Below are 20,293 nucleotides of genomic sequence, written 5' to 3'. Positions count from 1 at the left end.
AAATACACAAACAGTTCACTAAAAGTTTATTTACAGCTCAAAAGTATATAGCCTATATATTATTACATCAACATTATCATTCTGACATTGCACACACACACACACATATATAATATTTTATGTTACCCAAGCAAGTGTTCACTCGCGCAGTGAAAATCCAGTTAATTTGAACAAAGAGTTAAATCACGGGGGTTTTTAACATGTGACAGTGTCAGTCTCACATTTTGACCTTTTAAAATGGTGAGAAATGCTTGTAGGAGGAACTTCATTTGACAGCAAGCAGTGGTTGGTTGAGCGTCACACACTCTCCCTCCTCCTTGTTAAATGTGCATAATTCAGTCTTTATTCAGTCAAATATAGTCTGCACTGGAATGAAGGTGGTATAACGTTTTAAGGAAAAAACAATACCCGCTCTCATTCTAATTTTAACCAGAGAGCCAATTTCTTTGGTACTCATAGATGGCAGAAGAGGTTTTGATAGAAACTAACGGGAAAAGTAGAGGGGTAAGTAGGCCTAATTTAATTTGCATAATAGGATTTTATAACAATAACTATTATTATTATTATTATTATTATTATACGTGTTTAATGAATTCTTTCATTTTTGATGCAATCAAGAGTTTTGAGAAGGAGAAAATATTCAAAACATTATAAAACATGATGGTTCCTCTCGATGAAAAGGCTATCACAATTCATGTCGTGCATATGTTAAATTCTCGTTTACAGGGAGAATTTGGCTGTATAATGAAATCATCTCTTTTTTTGTTCTCGTAATTGTCTGTAAATCTGCAATTTAACTTGTAATCTTTTTAAAAAGCAACTAATCGAAACTTAATTCATTGTATTTATTTAGCTATTTATTTAAAGCATATTTCCAAACTACAAACTGTGTGTGTGTGTGTGTGTGTGTGTGTGTGTGTGTGTGTGTGTGTGTGTAAAAATTCCACTATCCAGTCTGCATGTAGAATGGTTTATGAACCTGTGTTTTTTCAAACTTCTGTGAAGGGAGCCCAGCAAGGCAGCAATATTACAATGTTTCCTACAGTTTCTATAAATTCACTATATATGTTCAAAGGCCTTTTATTTGGTATTTTTCCCAACAAACGAACATTAAATAACATCTCACCTTTTTCATGCTTCTTCAAGCTTTAGGGTCATGCTTATAAATGCAAAGCATTGTTAGCAAGGCGGCTGTCTAGATAGGCAGCTCTCTTGGAGAGACAGCAAATGGCACATCTAGCACATCTTTTCCAGCAGAAAAAAAAAATGTTTACCACTAAATGTGCTGTCACTGTACATTAGGTAGCACTAAACAGCATGGGTCACATATTAAAAATTAAAATGTATAATGTAAAGGCTATTCATTTCCCATTCATTTTCTGTGAGGGCATTAGAAAAAAACTTCAATAAAGATAAACCAAAACAACTTAAGAGATCAATCACAACATTACAACCTCTGATTTAAAGGAAAAAAGACAGAAAGAAAATTATAATTATATAATTGTATACTCATCCCAACAATTATTGCCAATTAACAATGTAATCACATTTTAAATGACTGTACAATGACATGTCATTGATCCTGAGCTCTTCGTAGGCCTGTCTTGAAAGGTTTCCACATTATTGCGTAATTTCTTTATATGAAGAAAAAAAATGAGGTTTTTACTTCTTTCCTGCATCTTGTGAATGTCTTGTGCCTGTTGCAGAGAAAGCTCTTTTTCTGAGAGCCCTGTGTTCTCTTTCTGTGGTCCCACCCATAACATTTTGAGTAAATTGTAGCTCAGACCCTATTTATAGGTTTTTAATTGAATTTGACTGTTTTTACAAAAAAAAAAAAATAAATAAATTTGCTTTTGAGAATACTATATCAGTTTCCAGCTATGCATTATTAATTCATTGTACAATACATATAAAACAAAGTTAAGATGGTTTGTGAAATATAACAAAGGAATGACTCTTTATTATAATTTTTGCATTTTTTACACATTACTTATACACAAGTGACAATCTCTCCCTTCATACTTTGAGGTTTCCACTTCTTCTCGACTGAGAAGTTTTTTCATTTCATTGCATTTCCACTTTTGGCAGGTGATGATAGTGATCTTGTACATGTATGGCAAGCCGTTTTAACATTTATTCTATAAGCCGTACTAGTATCTATTTTCATGCTACTAGTACTTATTTTTTAGATACTAGTATCTTTCCCATTAAGTACTAGTACTTATAATTAGCTACTAGTGCTTATTCTTTAGCTACTAGTGTTTATTCTTTAGGTACTAGTGTCTTTTTAAAGTTACTTGTACTTATTCATTAGATACTAGTTCTTATTTATTAGATACTAGTACTTATTCCAATAGTAACTAGTATTTACTTATACTCTTCTTGATAAGACAAAATAGAACTAGTTCTTATTTTTTAGTTACTAGTAACTTTTTAGACCAGCGATATCCTGAACTTAATAGATACTGGTACTTTTAAAATTAGCATTTCTGCCCAGTATGCTAATCGTATGTTGAATATTAATGAACCAGCAACATATAGGAGAGAGATTAGACAAGAAACAGAAAGGAGATGAATGTACTTTTTTGTGGAAACCACATAGAAAAAAAAAAACAATCATTTGTACACAAGCACATAGAAAACCTATTTTGTCAGTTTTGTAAACACTGTAATTACGTAAACACAGTAGTCTAATGTGTTTGTTGGTCATCGAGTGACCTCTAGTGGCAAGATGGAGATAAGACACCAATTTTATTATCTGTGATTTTCCTCTTTTTCCTCCAGTAAAAACAATAAATATCATATCAGGGCTGTACGTTAATGTTTTTGCATATAACACTGGTGCTACAGACAATTAATGTTTTTACATTAATGTTCTGTACAGGGCACACAAAATCCGAACCTTATGGTTTTCAGACAAACATTTTCTTTATTTGGAAAAAAAAGGCCAAACATTATTAATAATAATAAAAAAAAAATTCTGTACATGTAGGGCTGCATGATTTGGTCAACAAATTTGTTTTTATATGCCAATAAATAAAAACATTAAACAAAATAAGGAATATTACTTTTGTAATAACACTATTTCACTATAATATACAAAACTGAGTATTTAAGTATAAATATAATAATAAATATAGCTGCAAGAAAAGGGAAAAACAATTACACTTCTCTACACTGATGAAAAATGTAAGGATTTGCAAATGTTTACCTGAAAGTTCATAATTATTTTAGCTCTTTTTACTCGTTATTTTGTGAGCAATAATGAATACTCAATTCATGTAATTTCTTTTCATTCATACTCTTCGCCGGAGGGCTCCCTCACGAAACTCCACTAGTGAGACTCACTTCCAGGAAATCCCCCATATGGACAAAGACATTCAGCTTTCGCTGTTTATGTAGCCTAGTAGCTATGCAGATAAACGATTTAATGATGAAGCATGAAGAAAATAAACAATGATAGCAGCAATATATGGTTTTATCTATGTTCTTCAAGTCATCTCGGGTATTTTTATAAGAATAAAGTATGTTTAAAATGCAATGCTAATCGACATAGCCTTTATCACTGTAATAATATAAAGTGGCATGATTTCTGCCTCATTCTGTTTAATGAAACCATGTCAGATCACAAAAGGAAATTATTTCAAACGCTCGACTGATGTTATGATGTGAATTTGGAGTAAAAACATGTCAATATACTTTTGTTGGACAACAGGTTTGTAATCTTTTCTTTGTGTTTTTATGGTAACCAATTAGCAAGGTAGGCTAACATACAAATCCAGTTAGCCCTACTTAACAATCAAATTAAATCAGCATATTAATGTATGTATTGCCATGTGGACTCTGATTGGACGGTTGAGAGGTACTCATGTTTCTGTAATGATTTGTTTGAATTAAGATATCTCCAAATACATTCTTACTAGTTCTTTATGAGGTTGAAGATATCTCCAAATGAACAGGTAGTGGTAGTTATTCTGTTTGTGATATCATCTTTTAATTTCTGACAAGTAATTATTGCAATAGTGACTAGTATCTATTTAAATATTACTAGTAAGCATTCATTAGCTACTAGTATTTATTCATTAGGTACTAGTGCTTATTTATTAGACACTAGTATCTTTTGTGATTACTACTTGTAACAGTTCTTATCTTACCAGTCAGATCTGCTTTTTTACTTGCCTTATGTTATGACTAGTCCAAATGGCTACAGTAGAGTTCAATTAAAAAATTTACTAGTAAAATAAAAAATCTTACTAGTAACATTTTGAATAAGTACTAGTATATAATAAATGTGTACTAGTATCTACTGAATAAGTACTAGTATCTATTTAATAGGTACTAGTATCTAATGAATGAGTACTAGTTTCTAATAAATAAGTACTAGTTTCTAATAAATAAGTACTAGTATCTAAAAAATAAGTTATAGTAATTCAAGGATAAGTACTAGTATCTAATAATAAGTACTATTATCTAATAATAAGTACTAGTATCTAATGAATAAGTACTAGTATTTAATCAATAAGTACTAGTATCTAATGAATAAGTACTAGTATCTAATGAATAAGTACTTGTACCTAATAAATAAGTACTAGTATCTAATGAATAAGTACTAGTACCTAATAAATAAGCACTAGTATCTAATGAAAACGTACTAGTACCTAATAAATAAGCACTAGTATCTAATGAAAACGTACTAGTATCTACTGATTAAGTACTAGTACCTAAAGAATAAGCACTAGTAGCTAAAGAATAAGCACTAGTAGTTAATGACTAAGTACTAGTACTGGAAAAGATACTAGTATGTAAAAAATAAGTACCAGTAATGTTAAATTAGATACTAGTGCGGCTTATAGATTAAATGTTAAAACGGCTTGCCATAGTACATGTGCAGGGTAATTATTGTAACTCAGTTTGCCTGGGCAGTGAACACTCATGCCAGATCTAGTCATGGTTCACTTGCACGCTAATGCAGTCACATGCTGAATGGATCAGTGCCAGAGTCTAATACTTTAGACTCAGTTTACGGTTATAAACAATATAACATTTGTGCTTAAAGTGTGATTGTGTACTCCAGAGAGAAAATACTTACTTTATTGTGCATGTTGATTGCAGTGTGTATTGAATCAAATACTTCTGTAATCTACTCATTCTTTCTATATACAGTGGTGTCGCTATAAGATTCTGGGCCCTTTGAACAAATTTGTGTTCGATCTCAGCCTGGCTTGTCCCAGGACATCGGTGTTGGCCCCTCTAAGCCTCTGGGACATATGCACACAGTTCCCCTTTTCCCCCTGATCACGATGTCCCTGGGCCTATATAACCAGCAGTATTGAACACCCAAAGCTGCTTATAAACCTGATTTATGATTAAAGAAAAGTCTGTTGATATCCATATAGTTTTTAAGCCAAAACAGCTTCCTTATAAAAACTATTTAATAATGTGATTTATCTAAGTGCCAAACATCTTATGAAAAGTTTAAATCCAAAAACAAGGATGTATGTTATTATAAATGGCTACCTGACTCATGGTTTTCCATCACTTGTTTCTCCAGCATCTAACCTCATCCCTTTTGGCGGTAGCGTTCCTCTCTTCCTTTGGGAGCTCTATGCTGTATGGTTATAACCTGGCTGTTGTTAACTCTCCTGCAGAGGTGAGTGACACCACAAACACAATTTTTCACATAGCCACACATAACTCTTTTTTTATGCAGCTGGATTGAATCACCTACTTGGTGATTCAATCCAGGTGATACAAACTCATTTACATATTAGCTTGCCTGAGGGTGAGTACATTTTCATTAGCAAATTTTCATTTTGGGATGAATTATTCCTTTAAGTGTGTGATTGAAGTTTCAAAATCTTTAGACAATTGATTCTCATATCACTGCCTAACATATATTATAACTGGTTAAGCATGACTGGTAATGCCCATTCATGTCCATTTGTTCTTCACACAGTACATAAAGGACTTTTATAACCAAACCATTGTGAGGCGGAATGGGTCAGGAGTGGATAAAGAGACTCTCACACTTATTTATTCAGTCACTGTGTCTATATTTGCCATTGGAGGCCTGGTGGGCTCTCTCACAGTGGGAATACAGGTTACCAAATTTGGGAGGTACAGTATACAGCTTATACATGTTTCCCCTCTATTAAACTTAAACGGAATAGTTTATGAAATGTTGACTCATTGTATCAGCTGGCCAAAGTTCAATAGCTACTTGAATGTTTTGTGCATCTTTCTAATTTGAAGGAGAGGGACACTGGTACACAGCACAGTTCTGGTGTTTATCGCTGGAGTGCTGATGGGCTTCAGCCGATTATGTGGATCTCCAGAGATGATCATCATTGGGCGCTTCATTATAGGGATACACTCAGGTTATTAGTTTCATTTAATATGAAAAAATTACTCACAATGTCATTTCCATAACATGACTTTCTTTTTTTCTGTGGGACATAAAATACGATTTTTGATGGTTGTCTCAGTTTTTTTATTTTATTTTTTTTATTATGAACAGCGGAATACATTTAACAATTTTAGTGTAGTCCTTCCTTTCTTAAATGTGTACACAGAAATATGTCTACTCATATTGGATTTTCATTTTCTCCTTTGGATTTCTTTAGCTGCTGTACTGATATTTGCTTCACTGTTGTGCTTCTGCAGGGATTTCTCTCAGCGTAGTGCCCATGTTTCTGGGAGAAATTGCTCCAAAGAATCTCCGGGGCTTCCTAGGACTCGTGCCCAGCATCTTCATCTGCATAGGAGTGTTTATCGCTCAGATTCTGGGACTCCATGAGATCTTGGGCAAGGTGGTTCCCTTCCATTTTATTTTATTACATTAGATTATCTTTCTCTGTTATGAACATCACCGATTAATTTATATATTTTTAACTTTTGTTGTTGCAACATGTTTTAAACAGATCTGTTGCTGCTTTGCTTTCAGTCTTGTTAAGTCTTCTTATGATTATCATTTGGTTGTTCCACACAGGAAGAGCACTGGCCTCTGTTCCTCTCTCTAGTTGTGGTGCCTACATTCATACAACTCATGTTGTTGCCTTGGTTCCCAGAGAGTCCGAGATATCTATTGATGGAAAAGCGGAATATTCATGCCACTATCACAGGTAAAGTCTTATATTCAAAATAACGGTTCACCCAAAAGTAACAATTTTATTAACCATAATGCTGTTCCAAATCCATATTACAGTCTGTCTTAAGTGGAACACAAAAGGTGAATTTTTTATTTTTTTTCAAGAATACCCTAAAGATTATCAGAAGACATATATACTGTGTATATAAATTGCATGGATTAGGCCAGGGCCTACTGTATGGACTATTATACTGTTATGGTGCTTTTGTTCTTTGAAAGCCTTTTATCATTCATTGTAATTTTATGGAAAAGAGTGACCACTGAATTATCAGGTGTGTAAACCCTAGTAAAAAAAAGTAATGTTTAAAATACATTTATTTCATGCTAAGTATCATTCAAATCTATTAACATACTTATGTTGGGTACACACCACAAGATAATTGGGCTGATTTTGGGCCGATTTCTCCCCTTCCAACAATCCTAGGTAATGTCCCAATTATCTTGGTGGTTCTAAATATTATCTTATCAGATTTCCCTGGTGTGAGGTTTGTTAAGAGTGACTGAATCTGCTCGGAAGAACGTCGGAGGCACACCGATCGCGAATCGTGAATATTTACGATCAAAAATCCTGATGTGTGGGGGGAACCCCGAGGACACCACACACTATAGGAGCAAAACGGTTAAATCTAGGATTTTTTTCCCTCATGTTTGTGGTCTCTCACATTTTGAAGGTTTAATAAGATTTTAAAAATCTTTTAGATTGTACCCGTCACGTTACATGGAAGCAGGGAGAATGCAGGAGGCATGAAATAGCTTTTAATGACGAAACACTGGGATAATTCAACACAGAACAGATTCCAAACTCACAAACATAACTAGTGACTTAGTAGACCTGACAAAGGAAGACCAAACAAACAGGAACTTAAATGCAAGGGATAATTACAAAACACAGGTGCAAGGAATCATGCTAAAACTAAACGAGGAATCATAAAACAATCAAACTAAACAAGAACAGGAAATAAAAAAATAAAAAAACATATAAGGAAAACCAGGAACAAAGACAGGGGTAAAACAAGGAAAAACAATACTGATTTTAATTCAACTTTATTTGGAGGACTACTTGTACACAATGCACATTTCTTAATATTAAGCCTAAAATGTGTTTTAATGTCACTATTAATGAGGATTGTATGATTTTTGAATAATTTTAGTCTTTAAATGTGAGATATTTAAAGTGTACCTGACGTATACTTGCAATATAGTTCCACTTTAGCACAATCAAATAAACTTCAGTAATCTTTAGTTTGATTTCAGCACTACTTCTGCACAATTAAAGTGCATTAAGAATAAAATTCGTTGTTCCAATTTAGCAGACTTTAAGTATACCAGTTTAGTATACCAAAAGTACAATTGCAAGGTATTTTTATTAAGTACATAAATATGTAAATGTATTTGTAATATACTTAGCATGAAGTAAATGTATTGCAAATACATTTCTGTATATTTATTTTTCACTAGGGAAGTTTGAAAAAAAAAAAAATCTGTTTTACAACTTAAACATTTCCATTAAAAAATCTAGAAATTCTTCTGAATGTTCGCTGCATTAAGGATGATTAAATTATGTTGGAGGGATTAGTGGCCAGACCAGCAGACTCTCGTAAGCTGTTATTGTTCATACTGTGATCTCAGGCTTCAGAAGCCGACACTACAAAGGCCCATCGGTCATACAGCAGCTACCGGGCAGGAGAACTCACTGACTGCAGCAAAGAATGTGAGACGAGATTAGAGGAGAGTAGCAGAAACATTAAATCATTTCTGTACAAAATCATTACATATTTGTGTGATTTAAAAGACAGACAACACATGATTGTCAGGATCCTGTCACCAAACTAAGAATAAGGTCAATGAAGGTGACAGGACCATGACACTATTGTTCTGCTTTAAAACAATGTGCATTGTGAAAGACACTATATAAATAAAATTGACTAGTTTAAATCTGATTCGCATAATTTTAATTTATGAGTGTCTTTAAGAAAAAGTTAACTTTATCATACTTTTAAAATATGTTTATGTATTACATAATAATATTCTTTCAAAGAATTAACTTTTAACGTTTTCAACACTAAATGAAAATTTATTAGCCTATAGTTTACATTTATATAAGATGCTGTTAGCTTGAACTGTGTTTTGTAAAGTAGGACTTAAATGCATTTTATATGTAATTTATTTGACTTTTGTTGTCTTGAAAAAAAATGGTTAAAGTGCACTGCTAAATTTACTGACAAGCGTTTATAGCATTTCTATTGAAACTTGTATGTATTTAAATATATTTGCAATTAAACATTTGTGTGAAGTTCAAATTCTAACTTTAAATGTAATATCAAATAACACTAAATTTAAAATTATAATCAAGAACTTCACATGTGCTTTAGTATGTTAGTCAAAACATGAAAATAAATGTGCATTAAAGCGCAACAGAAGATTAAAATGATTTCAATTCAACTTTGGATTAAAAGATTATTAAAAAATGAAATAGAACTTTTTTTAAATTGTAGAGGTATCAGAGTATTCTGCTGTCCTGATTGTCTGATCTGATATAATTTGATAAAATTATAAAATGATGTTCAGATTCTGATTCCTCTTTGCAGCACTGAAGTGGTACCGTCCCAAAAGTAACATCCAAGCTGAGGTGGAGGAGATGCAGGAAGAGCAGCGCTCTTTGTCCTCAGTAGAGACTGTCTCAGTATTGCAGATCTTCAGGGATCCGTCTGTTCGCTGGCAGCTTGTTACAGTCCTTGTGGTCAATGCTGGCATGCAGCTGTCTGGAATCGATGCGGTGTGTGTGTTTTTAGCAATGAAAACTGGTTATGATGAACATTAAATGGCTAGAATGTTATTTGAGATAATAAAATGGCTTTAATTTCTAGATTTGGTTCTACACCAATACCATCTTTGAAAATGCAGGTATTCCTGCTCATCAGATTCAGTACACAACTGTGGGCACTGGAGCCATAGAGGTCATTGCTGGACTCATAGGGGTGAGAACACAATGAATGCTGCCAAAGGCATACCTTAAATACCATGTTTCATTGTCTCCTGCAATTGTGATTCTTGTGTACATATGTTTAGGTTGCTGTTGTGCAGCAGTACAAACTCAGTATAAACACACAATATGACTGCAGGTCTATGCTGAGTAAAACTGCTCTAGAATGGCAAATATAGATGTCTCCTGAGTAAGACTGTGAGTAATTCATAATCTTTTAATTCTCTGGATGCTGTCCAGTGCTTTACTATTGAGCGTGTGGGTAGGAGGCCTCTGATGATTGGTGGCTTCAGCTTTATGGGCGTATGCTGTGCTGGAATCACATTCTCTCTACTATTACAGGTACAAATGAACACCATATTTACTTGCTAATTATGAACATATTTACTTACTCTTAATCTCTTCAAGAATATTATTGACCCTTGAGTAACAATTAGGTATTATTATAACTAATTGTCTCTTAAAGGTACTCTACCAGTAAGAATTATCTTCTGCTCACCAAACCTTCATTTATTTGATACAAAATACAGCAATAGCATATATTGAGATATATTTTTACTATTTAAAATAACTGATTTCAATTTGAATATATTTAAAAATGTTATTTATTCCTTATATTTCAAAGTTGATTTTTTAGTATCATTACACCAGTCACATGATCCTTCAGAAATAATTATAATATTTGATTTACTGCTCAAAACATATTTATTATTATTATTATTATTATTATTATTATGTTGAAAACAGCTGAGTATAATTTTTTCAGGTTTCTTTGATGAATAGAAAGTTCAGAAGAACAACATTTATCTGAAATAGAAATCTTTTATAATATTATAAAAGTCTTCATCACTTTTGATCAATTTAAATCTATCTATCTATCATCTATCTATCTATCTATCTATCTATCTATCTATCTATCTATCTATCTATCTATCTATCTATCTATCTATCTATCTATCTATCTATCTATCTATCTATCTATCTATCTATCTATCTATCTATCTATCTATCTATCTATCATCTATATTTATTTATAGTGTATAATGTTTTAAAAGCTTTTTATTTCAGATAAATGCTGATCTTTGGATCCTTTTATTCATCAATGAATCCTGGAAAAATTTACTCAACTGTTTTAAATAATAATAATAATAATAATAAATGTCTCTTGAACAGCAAATCAACATATTAAAATGATTTCTGAAAGATCATGTGACACTGAAGACAGAAATAATAATGCTGAAAATTTAACTTTGATCACAGGAATAAATTACATTTTAAAATGTATTCATATAGAAAGCAGAATTATCTTCTGCTCACCATGCCTGAATTTATTTGACCCAAATACAGCAAAGGCACTAATATTGTGAAATATTTTATGAAAATCATTAGATAAAATATTTCACAATATTAGTGGCTTTGCTGTATTTGGGTCAAATAAATTCAGGCTTGGTGAGCAGAAGATAATTCTTTAAAAACATAAAAAATCTTACTGTTCAAAAACTTTGGTCTGCTTTTATGAAGTCTATTTTCCCATTATTTCCATGTTTTGAGTGAGCCTAAAACTGTCCTGTATATACAAGATTTATCTTTTATTTATGTGTATATTTCAGAATTTATATATACAGTAAACTCTAGCATTCAAAAGGGGGCAGTAAGATTTTCAATAAATATATCGATCTCTGGTTCTTTTGTCTGTGTTAGGCTCACGTATCCTTCATGAGGTACGTCAGTGTGGCCTGTGTGGTTGGAATCATCGCAGGATTCTGCATTGGGCCTGGTGAGGATCTCACTCAACAGGAATTTATCTCAGTCATTGTCATGCCTTCATCTATATAAAACTCTTAAAGGTTGCCCTTTATATTTGTAACGATCTAAATAGGTCATATTCATGGAATGATGTTAACAGAATTACTCATTTTAAAACTAAGCCAAGGTTTGCTGCCATAAAGCATTTTATTGTGAAGGGGTGGTGATGGCGCAGTGGATAAGACACACGCCTTTGGTGTGAGAGACCCGGGTTCGAATCCACTGTGAGACACCAATGTGTCCCTGAGCAAGACACTTAACCCCTAGTTGCTCCAGAGGCGTGCGACCTCTGACATATATAGCAATTGTAAGTCGCTTTGGATAAAAGCGTCAGCTAAATGAATAAATGTAAATGTATTTGATAGACGAGTGCCACCTGCTGGTGAAAGGGTGTATGTTTATTGGAAAAGACAAAATGCTTTGAATCATGTAGGCATATATGCTACATAGCATATCATATATAGCAGTGTTGCTTTTTTAAATGATTTAAATTAATTAATGTGACTTTAGTGCTGTTATATGCTTGTTCCTGCACAGCTGGTGTCCCATTTCTCATGACAGGAGAGCTCTTTAAACAATCCCATCGACCTTCTGCCTACATTGTAGGAGGATTTTTCAACTGGATATCAAACTTCACTGTGGGATTTGTCTTTCCATTCCTTCAGGTAAGTCTGTTTTTGTCAATCCATGTTGCTGTTTTAAGTAAATATAGAAGATAGACGTATAAAATGTCTAAAAAAATTACAAAAATTATTTTACTAAACAAAAATGACCAAACATGTATAGATTGTTTGTATATATATATTTTTATAAAGTTGCATATATAAATAAAATATAATTATGTTGTTGACATATATGATTGCTACATGTAATAGCATATAAAAATCATCATATACTGTAGATATTATTAACAAAAGTAATTATACACATTTTTTATGGGTTTGTTATAAACTTACATCTTCATCTATGAAAATGATATATCGCCCTATAGGTATCATATATGATAATATCACTCTTGATATAGGGCCATATATCTCATATGTTACATTTCCGTACGTGTTTAATCGCAAATTATATTGTCAGTATTCTAATTGTTTATGTTCACATTAAATTGGACTTTTAATGTCAGATTTTCGTTGAATTTTCAGATGTCAGCTGGTGCATTCTGTTATCTGGTGTTCTGTGGTGTGTGTGTGGGGGTGGCAGCCTACGTTTTCTTCATCATCCCTGAAACAAAGAACAAAACCTTTGTGGAGATCAGTCAGATGTTCGCTTCAAGAAATGCATGTGAAATTGAAAACCAGCCACTGGGAATCACTGACCAACTCGGCCTCAAAAAAATGAATGGGTATGGTGCACTGGTGCCTGGAGATGTGGACAAAGTGGACAGGACAGAGAAATAGTGGTGAAGAAAGAGGGCAGTATTGTTTGTATGCTGTGTTCTGGTGCTACAAACCACTCTTCTGTGCACTGCGAGAATGTGATGTTTTCATGAATTATCTTGTGTCATTAGATCACTTACAAAAGCACTATTAAAGTAACCCATATGACATGTACTAAAGAGCTTTTATTTGCAAGTCTTATGAAGCCATACAATAGTTTGTGTAATGAAGAGACTAAAAATGGAGCTTATGCACTGGTTGGAAATCAACAACATCTCATGTTATTGCTCGACTAGTAACCAAATGTCAAATCTGTACAATCGATGCCATATTTTGTTCATTTTAATGTCATTAATTGCATTTTTCTCAAGAAAGTTTGCAGCACATTCAAATTAAAATTTCCTGAGAGCTTCAGTTTTGGTTTGTTCCTCACACAAAGCTTTTGTACGCCTTCAGAAGGTTAAGAATAGAGCACGTCATGGACTTCAGTGCAGTTCAAAAATTTGGAATTGGTAAGATTTGTTTTATACTTTTGAAAGAGGTCTTTTCTGCTTACCAAGGCTGCATTAACTTGACCAAAAATACAGTAAAAACAGTAATATTGTTAAATATTATTGCAATTTGAAATAATTGTTCTCTATTTGAACATATTGTAAAATGTAATTTATGGTGAAAAGCTGAATTTTCTTAAGTGTCACGTGATCCTTCAGAAATCATTCTAATATGCTGATTTGCTCCTCAAGAATTTTGTTTTACTATTATCATCAATGTTGATTGATAATTCCTTAATGAATAGAATGTTCAAAAGAACAGCATTCATTTGAAATAGATTTTTTTTTTGTAACATAATAATTGTCTTTACTGTTACTTTTGATCGATTCAATGCGTCCTTGTTGAATTAAAGCATTCATTTCTTTCCACAACAACAACAAAAAAAAACTTTGCTGACTCCAAATATTTGAACAGTAGTGTACTTTTGTAGAAAATTAGAAAAAGATAGTCTTTTTTTATCACAACCTCAGGTTGCATTGCAGTTAAACTGTTGCTGTTCTGCAAATCACTAAAAATAAGAAAGCATCGGCTAAATGACAAATAACCAAAGAACCTGTCAAGTGCTTCTTACATGGTTTATACATGGAGGATTTTAATTCCTCTTACCTGTTGAAATCTGTGACCTGTCATATATAACGTTGTTGTTGTTTTTGTTGTTGATGATGATGTTGTTAGTGAACTGTCCCTTCAGCAGTTTTATTTGCAGCCTTATGAAAGCTATAACGTGGCCAAAGTATCTTAACAGATTGTACTTTCCCTTATTTATGTAAGGGAGTATGTTCTTGGCTACATCAGTAGTGCCTTTATGGCATACACATAAAAATGGTAAATAAACTTTAAATTATGAAATAAATATGTTAACAATATTATGATAACAAACTATGACAAAGTACCTGAATATATGTGTTATATATGTGACCCTCTCTGTGAAATCTAGGCTAAAGTCTCAAAATCTAATTTAGATAACAAGCATCAAAGTTTAAAAATTTCACTATAATTTCAATTTTTGACATGGCCTTACTCAGTCAATATTAAATATATAAAGGTTGCATTTTCACAGAATGTTCTTTACCTTATGAAAGATGATTTTATGTAGAAAACAGTAAATCACAAAAAATGAGCTTTAGCTGGGTTTTCACAGAGAGGGTCACATGTGTGAAATGTGTTGTAAGATATTGTTCAACAACAAGACAATATGTTGTTTTCAAGTATAAATACAACAACCTTTTGTCATGTCATGTGACTGACTTTATTCATTTGTAGTATGTATATTGGTGAAAGACATTCAGTCTGACATGTGCAGGAACAAACAGCAGAGGGCGCACCAGGACATATATATGACCACAAACCATTTTCTGTATGATATAGGACAGGGGTCTTCAATGTGATGGTCCCCATGTGAAGAACCCCCTTTCTAAAAAATAAGGGCAGCTGTCTTATATATTTCCATGTATTAAGATTAATTAATACTGTATGAGAAAAGGTGTCCGAAAACATGTTTTCTGTAAAATTAAACAATTAGCTCTTATATGGTTCACATTTAATTTGGACTAAAGCCAAATGAAATAATAAAAAGTATTATCTGGAAAATATTATCTGAAATATAACACCTTAGAGAAAAAACTATTTAGCACAATGTACCGTTGTAATATGAAGAAATGTTCTGTTTTGATTTTTCATTGGTGTTAAGTTACACATTTCATTGTTAAGAAAATGAACAGAAATGATACTGGTAATTTTCTGCCAGGACATTCTCTATTTTTTTTTTTTTTTTTCATATAGCGTTGATGTATAAACCTGAAGCTAAACATGTACATCAGCAGTTTAAAAACCTTAATCCTAAATCGTTTTTTACACTATTTTTAAGGCCAAAAAAACCCTGTAATTCTTTGCCTCACTTTTTTTCCCAATTTTTTTAAAATTTGGTTTAAAAACATACACACAGCTAACTCAGTCTTTACAAAACAAGCTTCATCATCACATTTTCCAGGACCTCAGATGACAGTAATCTTGATCTCCTTGTACCATCGGCATCAGTCTGAGAGTGGGGTGGAGTATCCAATCACAAGGCATGCTGCTGGGCTTTGAGTGACAGAGCGGCAGATACAGAGAGTGTTTGATCGATTGATACTCCTCTCAGTTCCACCAGAGACACGCAAGCACACACTGTCACTGACAGATTGTGTCGAGTGTCCACTGGGCCCTTATCACTTACATCAGTCCATCCGCACACACACACACACACACACACACACACACACCATCTCCCCAAATCCCCCACCCATCCACTGTCAGGAGTACCAGCACATACCAGGCATGTGCTTTCAACACTCGAAAAACTTGCCATGGAATTCCAGCTCTTTCTTATCTTTCCTGTATGGCACAGCATGTTTTTCATACCTGTCTAAGCTTCCTGTGACTCCAGACATTTCATCCACAGGAAACCCTGGAGAGCCAAGTCTTATTTTTCATACAGTTAGGTATTTTTGCAGGGAAAAAATCTGATTACTGCACACAGAATGATATGTTCTGTTATTTAAGGATTATGCTGTTTCTCTGATAAAGTCAAATGATTATCAGTATTATTATTACACAATGATTTATTTTATAATGAGTAAAAAATTTATATAAATTAAATAAACATAAATAAATGTTTATATTTATCACATAACTCGATATAATTCTACGATTATTATGATTATTATTACGTCATCTGTATATCACTGTTATTGTATTGTTGGTGACCCATATAACAGTGTGTGTGTATGTGTGTGTGTACATGCAAGCATTCTTAGGTGATTAACACATCGACAGTCTCAAACTGTGTATGTGTATAGATAATGGAGATGATGGACGCTTGAAGAGAGACAGAAATGCCCCTGGAATGTGCCAGTCTCATGTTCTAATGTGTCCCTCAGAATGTTCTTGAAAGCATTACAGACTACTGTGATCCTACCCAGCACAAAAAATATATTTTATTGTATATTTGCATGTAAATGGTATACTAAACTGTTGAGGCTGCAGGGTTGTGTGCCATTCAGAAATTAATTTTATTTTAAAATTTATGCAATTCTTGAATTTAAAATTGAATTAGATTTTGATTGGAAGGAAAGAGAATTAAAACAAACTGAAATTCAAAATTTGATCTAGAAAAGCAAAGGTTTTTTTAGAGACAAGAATCTAGTTTGAGAGTTAAAAAGTCTCCAGGTTCAAAGGTTTGTTGGCCTTAAAGTGAAAATGGAAATTATCTCATCATTTACTCATCTTCATGTCATCCCAAGTGTATACTGTATGACTTTCTTTGTTCAAATGAACAGAGATTTTTAGAAAAAATAATCCATAACCCTCAAAGATGACGCTTAAAAATGAGACGCAAAGCTATTGATTCACTAGAAGATATTGATTCATCAACATTACCGTCATGTTCGTTTTGTGTGGTTTTTGCAGTGTTAGCTTTGAAGGACCCATGCACTTGCATTATATGGATAGACTCACAGAGAAGGATTATTTTTCTAGAAATCTCCATTTTTGTTTATATGAAGAATAAAAGTAAAACACATTATGGACAGCATAAAGATGAGTAGGCCTAAATAAATTAAAATTTTAAATGCACCTTTAAAGGAAGAGTTCACCAAAAAATGTCAAAGTGCTGTTTATTTATTCACTCTCAGTAAACAGTAAAGATGATTTTTGGCTGGACCCATGGTTCTTGCCAATTCAAAATATATAAGTGAATTTGTGTATGAGCTTTAGGAGATTCGTAATTTTATAAACATTACAGATGTGGTCTGTTTGAGATGAAGAATTTAAAGGATGGAGTGAAGATGGGGTCAGAGGAACATGGTTCTGTAGGATTTGTGATCCTCTAACAATCTTGTGGTTGCCCCCCACCCAGATGGGGGTCACAGCGCAAGATGGGGTCACATTTAACCCTCTTGCCACACACACACACACACTCATGTACAGTTTCACCTCTGTGACAGACAGATGATTAGTTCTCCAGGCTGGCTGTGGGAGAGAGGAGTCCTGTTTCCATGATGCAATAGCTGACTTTTACAGTGACTTTTACAATTGTAGAGAGACTGGTGTACCATGGGATATCTGGAGGACTTGGGATGCCAGCAAACTAATGTCATACCAAACACCAACCAAAACCACCAGGTAAGATTAATCATGTCAGATCTCTGCGTATTTCACTCTACAAACATTTCTGTCAGTCTTTAACAAGAGTCGCTATATAAAAATCTGAACAATAAAGAATGTTTTCTTTATCTATAAAAGCATATGCAAGACTATGAATGAATGAATCATGACATTCCAAGTATTACTGATGCTGGACTATCATGGAGTATTTTAGAGTTGGTTTTTAAAAGTTTAGTTTCCATGGACACCCAAATATGACGAGGGATCCCCTTTCTAAAATATTAAGGCAGCCTTTATATTCTCAAGGCATTTATATATAAAATGTAATTGTTCGAAATAGAAATGCTTACAAAATATTATGTGGAAAATATTCACTGTCTGTTGAGCTGACATCTATTTAAATCCTCTGGGGGTCCACCTGGGTAATGTCAAATGTTAAAATGTATAATAGTTATAATTAGTGCTATCAAACGATTAATCGCATCCAAAATAAAAGTTTTTGTTTACATAATATATGTATGTGTACTGTGTATATTTATTATGTATATATAAATACACACACATGCATATATTTCAGAAAATACATGTAAATGTTTTCAAAATATATACTGTATGTGTCTGTATTTATATATACACATAAAAAATATACACAGAACACACACATACAGTATATATTTTGAAAACATTTACATGTATTTTCTGAAATATATGCATGTGTGTGTATTTATATATACATAATAAATATACACAGTACACATACATATATTATGTAAACAAAAACTTATTTTTTTGTATGCGATTAATCATTTGACAGCACTAGTTATAATCTATTATTATTATTAGTAGTAGTATGTTCAAATATATATATATATGCCCAAGTTAATCTGCTAAATGCAAAGTCCAAACTTGACACACACAGACAACAGGACATTCCGAGAATACATACCAAAACTGGCAATGGGGAGCTCTACTGAAAAAACAAACAACAACAAAAAACCTGTATGATGCATTATGTTGAAAATGGGTATGCATCTTCTTTGGAGGATGTCCTCTCATAGGACTCGGCTAAAACATGGCCACCAATCAAATTACAGTGGCTTATAAAGGCAAATCTGAATGATTTAGCTACTGTTATATAAATGGACGCATTTATACATTGTATGTGTCAGCAGCTAGACATGGGACACAGAGGTAAGTGCAATACAAACAACAGGTTTATTGAAGAGCTGCAGAGGGGAATGAGATGAGCAGTAAGTCTGGGTAAGCAGGCGGGGAATGGCAAAGTCTCTTGAGGCTTATCTGTGTGTAAATGTCCTTGTTTCCTAATCCAGGGGATCCAGAGGGAACAGCGGAGCGTGGAGACGGTGGAGCGATGGAGAACGGGGATAGGAACACAGGAGCAACTGGTAGGTAGACAAAAGGTAAGTGGGTCAGGTTAGTCAACATGGAAAGTTTGAGACCAGACAGTGAGTGAACGGGAGGAGTGCAGGGATATAGTGTTGCTGATTAGTGCTGACAGGTGGCGGTGATCATAAATCAGGGGATTGGGATCTGGTGAGTGCCGTTGGTGGAGACTGTGGTGACTCTCTGACAGTATGTGTACCAATTGTTGTGAAAATCGGTCAAAAGGTGGTGCTATTTTTGCTGATAATTCTACAAACCTGCAGATAGAATGAAAATGATTTCCTTGCTTTAAACCCTAACAAATACTTTTTCAAACTCCTCCTATATAAGCCATTTGTCATATCTTCACCAAACTTTGCACATTAGCTCTCGACAATGCTGGCAAAATGATATCTAAAGGATGTTGATATATCAAACTGTTTAGCACAGGGCTTCTCAACTCTGGCTCTCGAGGTCCAATTTCCAGCAGAGTTTAGCTCCAATCTTGATCAAACTCACCTACCTGTAGCTTTCTAGTGATCCTGAAGACCTTGAGGAGCTTGTTCAGGTGTGTTTGATTAGAGTTGGAGCTAAACTCTGCAGGAAAGTGGACCTTTTAAAACTATTAAATCTCTATAAGAAAATCTTTTTTCCTGTAAGTTTTCATCAGTATGAATGATAAATGTGACCCTGGACCACAAAACCAAGTGTCAATTTTAAGTGTCAATTTTTCAAAATTGAGATTTATTCATAATCTGAAAGCTGAATAAATAAGATTTCCATTGATGTATGGTTTTGTTAGGATCGGACAATATTTGGCTGAGATACAATTATTTGAAAATCTGGAATCTGAGGGTCCAAAAAAATCTAAATACTGAGAAAATTGCTTTTAAAGTT

General features: G+C 33.4%; 1 protein-coding gene across 1 annotated transcript; it reads left to right on the top strand.

The window, feature by feature from the left end:
* Positions 1 to 459: 459 nt before the first annotated feature.
* LOC306874306 (solute carrier family 2, facilitated glucose transporter member 9-like) lies at positions 460 to 13,339 on the top strand (the record flags this gene model as incomplete). The annotated part of the gene is made up of 12 exons (XM_079424281.1): positions 460 to 504; positions 5,552 to 5,650; positions 5,957 to 6,117; positions 6,253 to 6,377; positions 6,664 to 6,809; positions 6,989 to 7,121; positions 9,736 to 9,923; positions 10,015 to 10,125; positions 10,371 to 10,472; positions 11,832 to 11,907; positions 12,474 to 12,601; positions 13,085 to 13,339. 12 exons carry the CDS (start codon positions 460 to 462, stop codon positions 13,337 to 13,339), a joined length of 1,569 nt encoding a protein of 522 aa, XP_079280407.1.
* Between the last annotated feature and the right edge of the window lie 6,954 nt (positions 13,340 to 20,293).

This window comes from Barbus barbus, assembly GCF_936440315.1.
Source record: "Barbus barbus genome assembly, chromosome: 8".
Classification (NCBI taxonomy): Eukaryota; Metazoa; Chordata; class Actinopteri; order Cypriniformes; family Cyprinidae; genus Barbus; species Barbus barbus.
The sequence above is the reverse complement of the archived record's forward strand: the minus strand, read 5'-3'. Positions and strand labels throughout refer to the sequence as shown.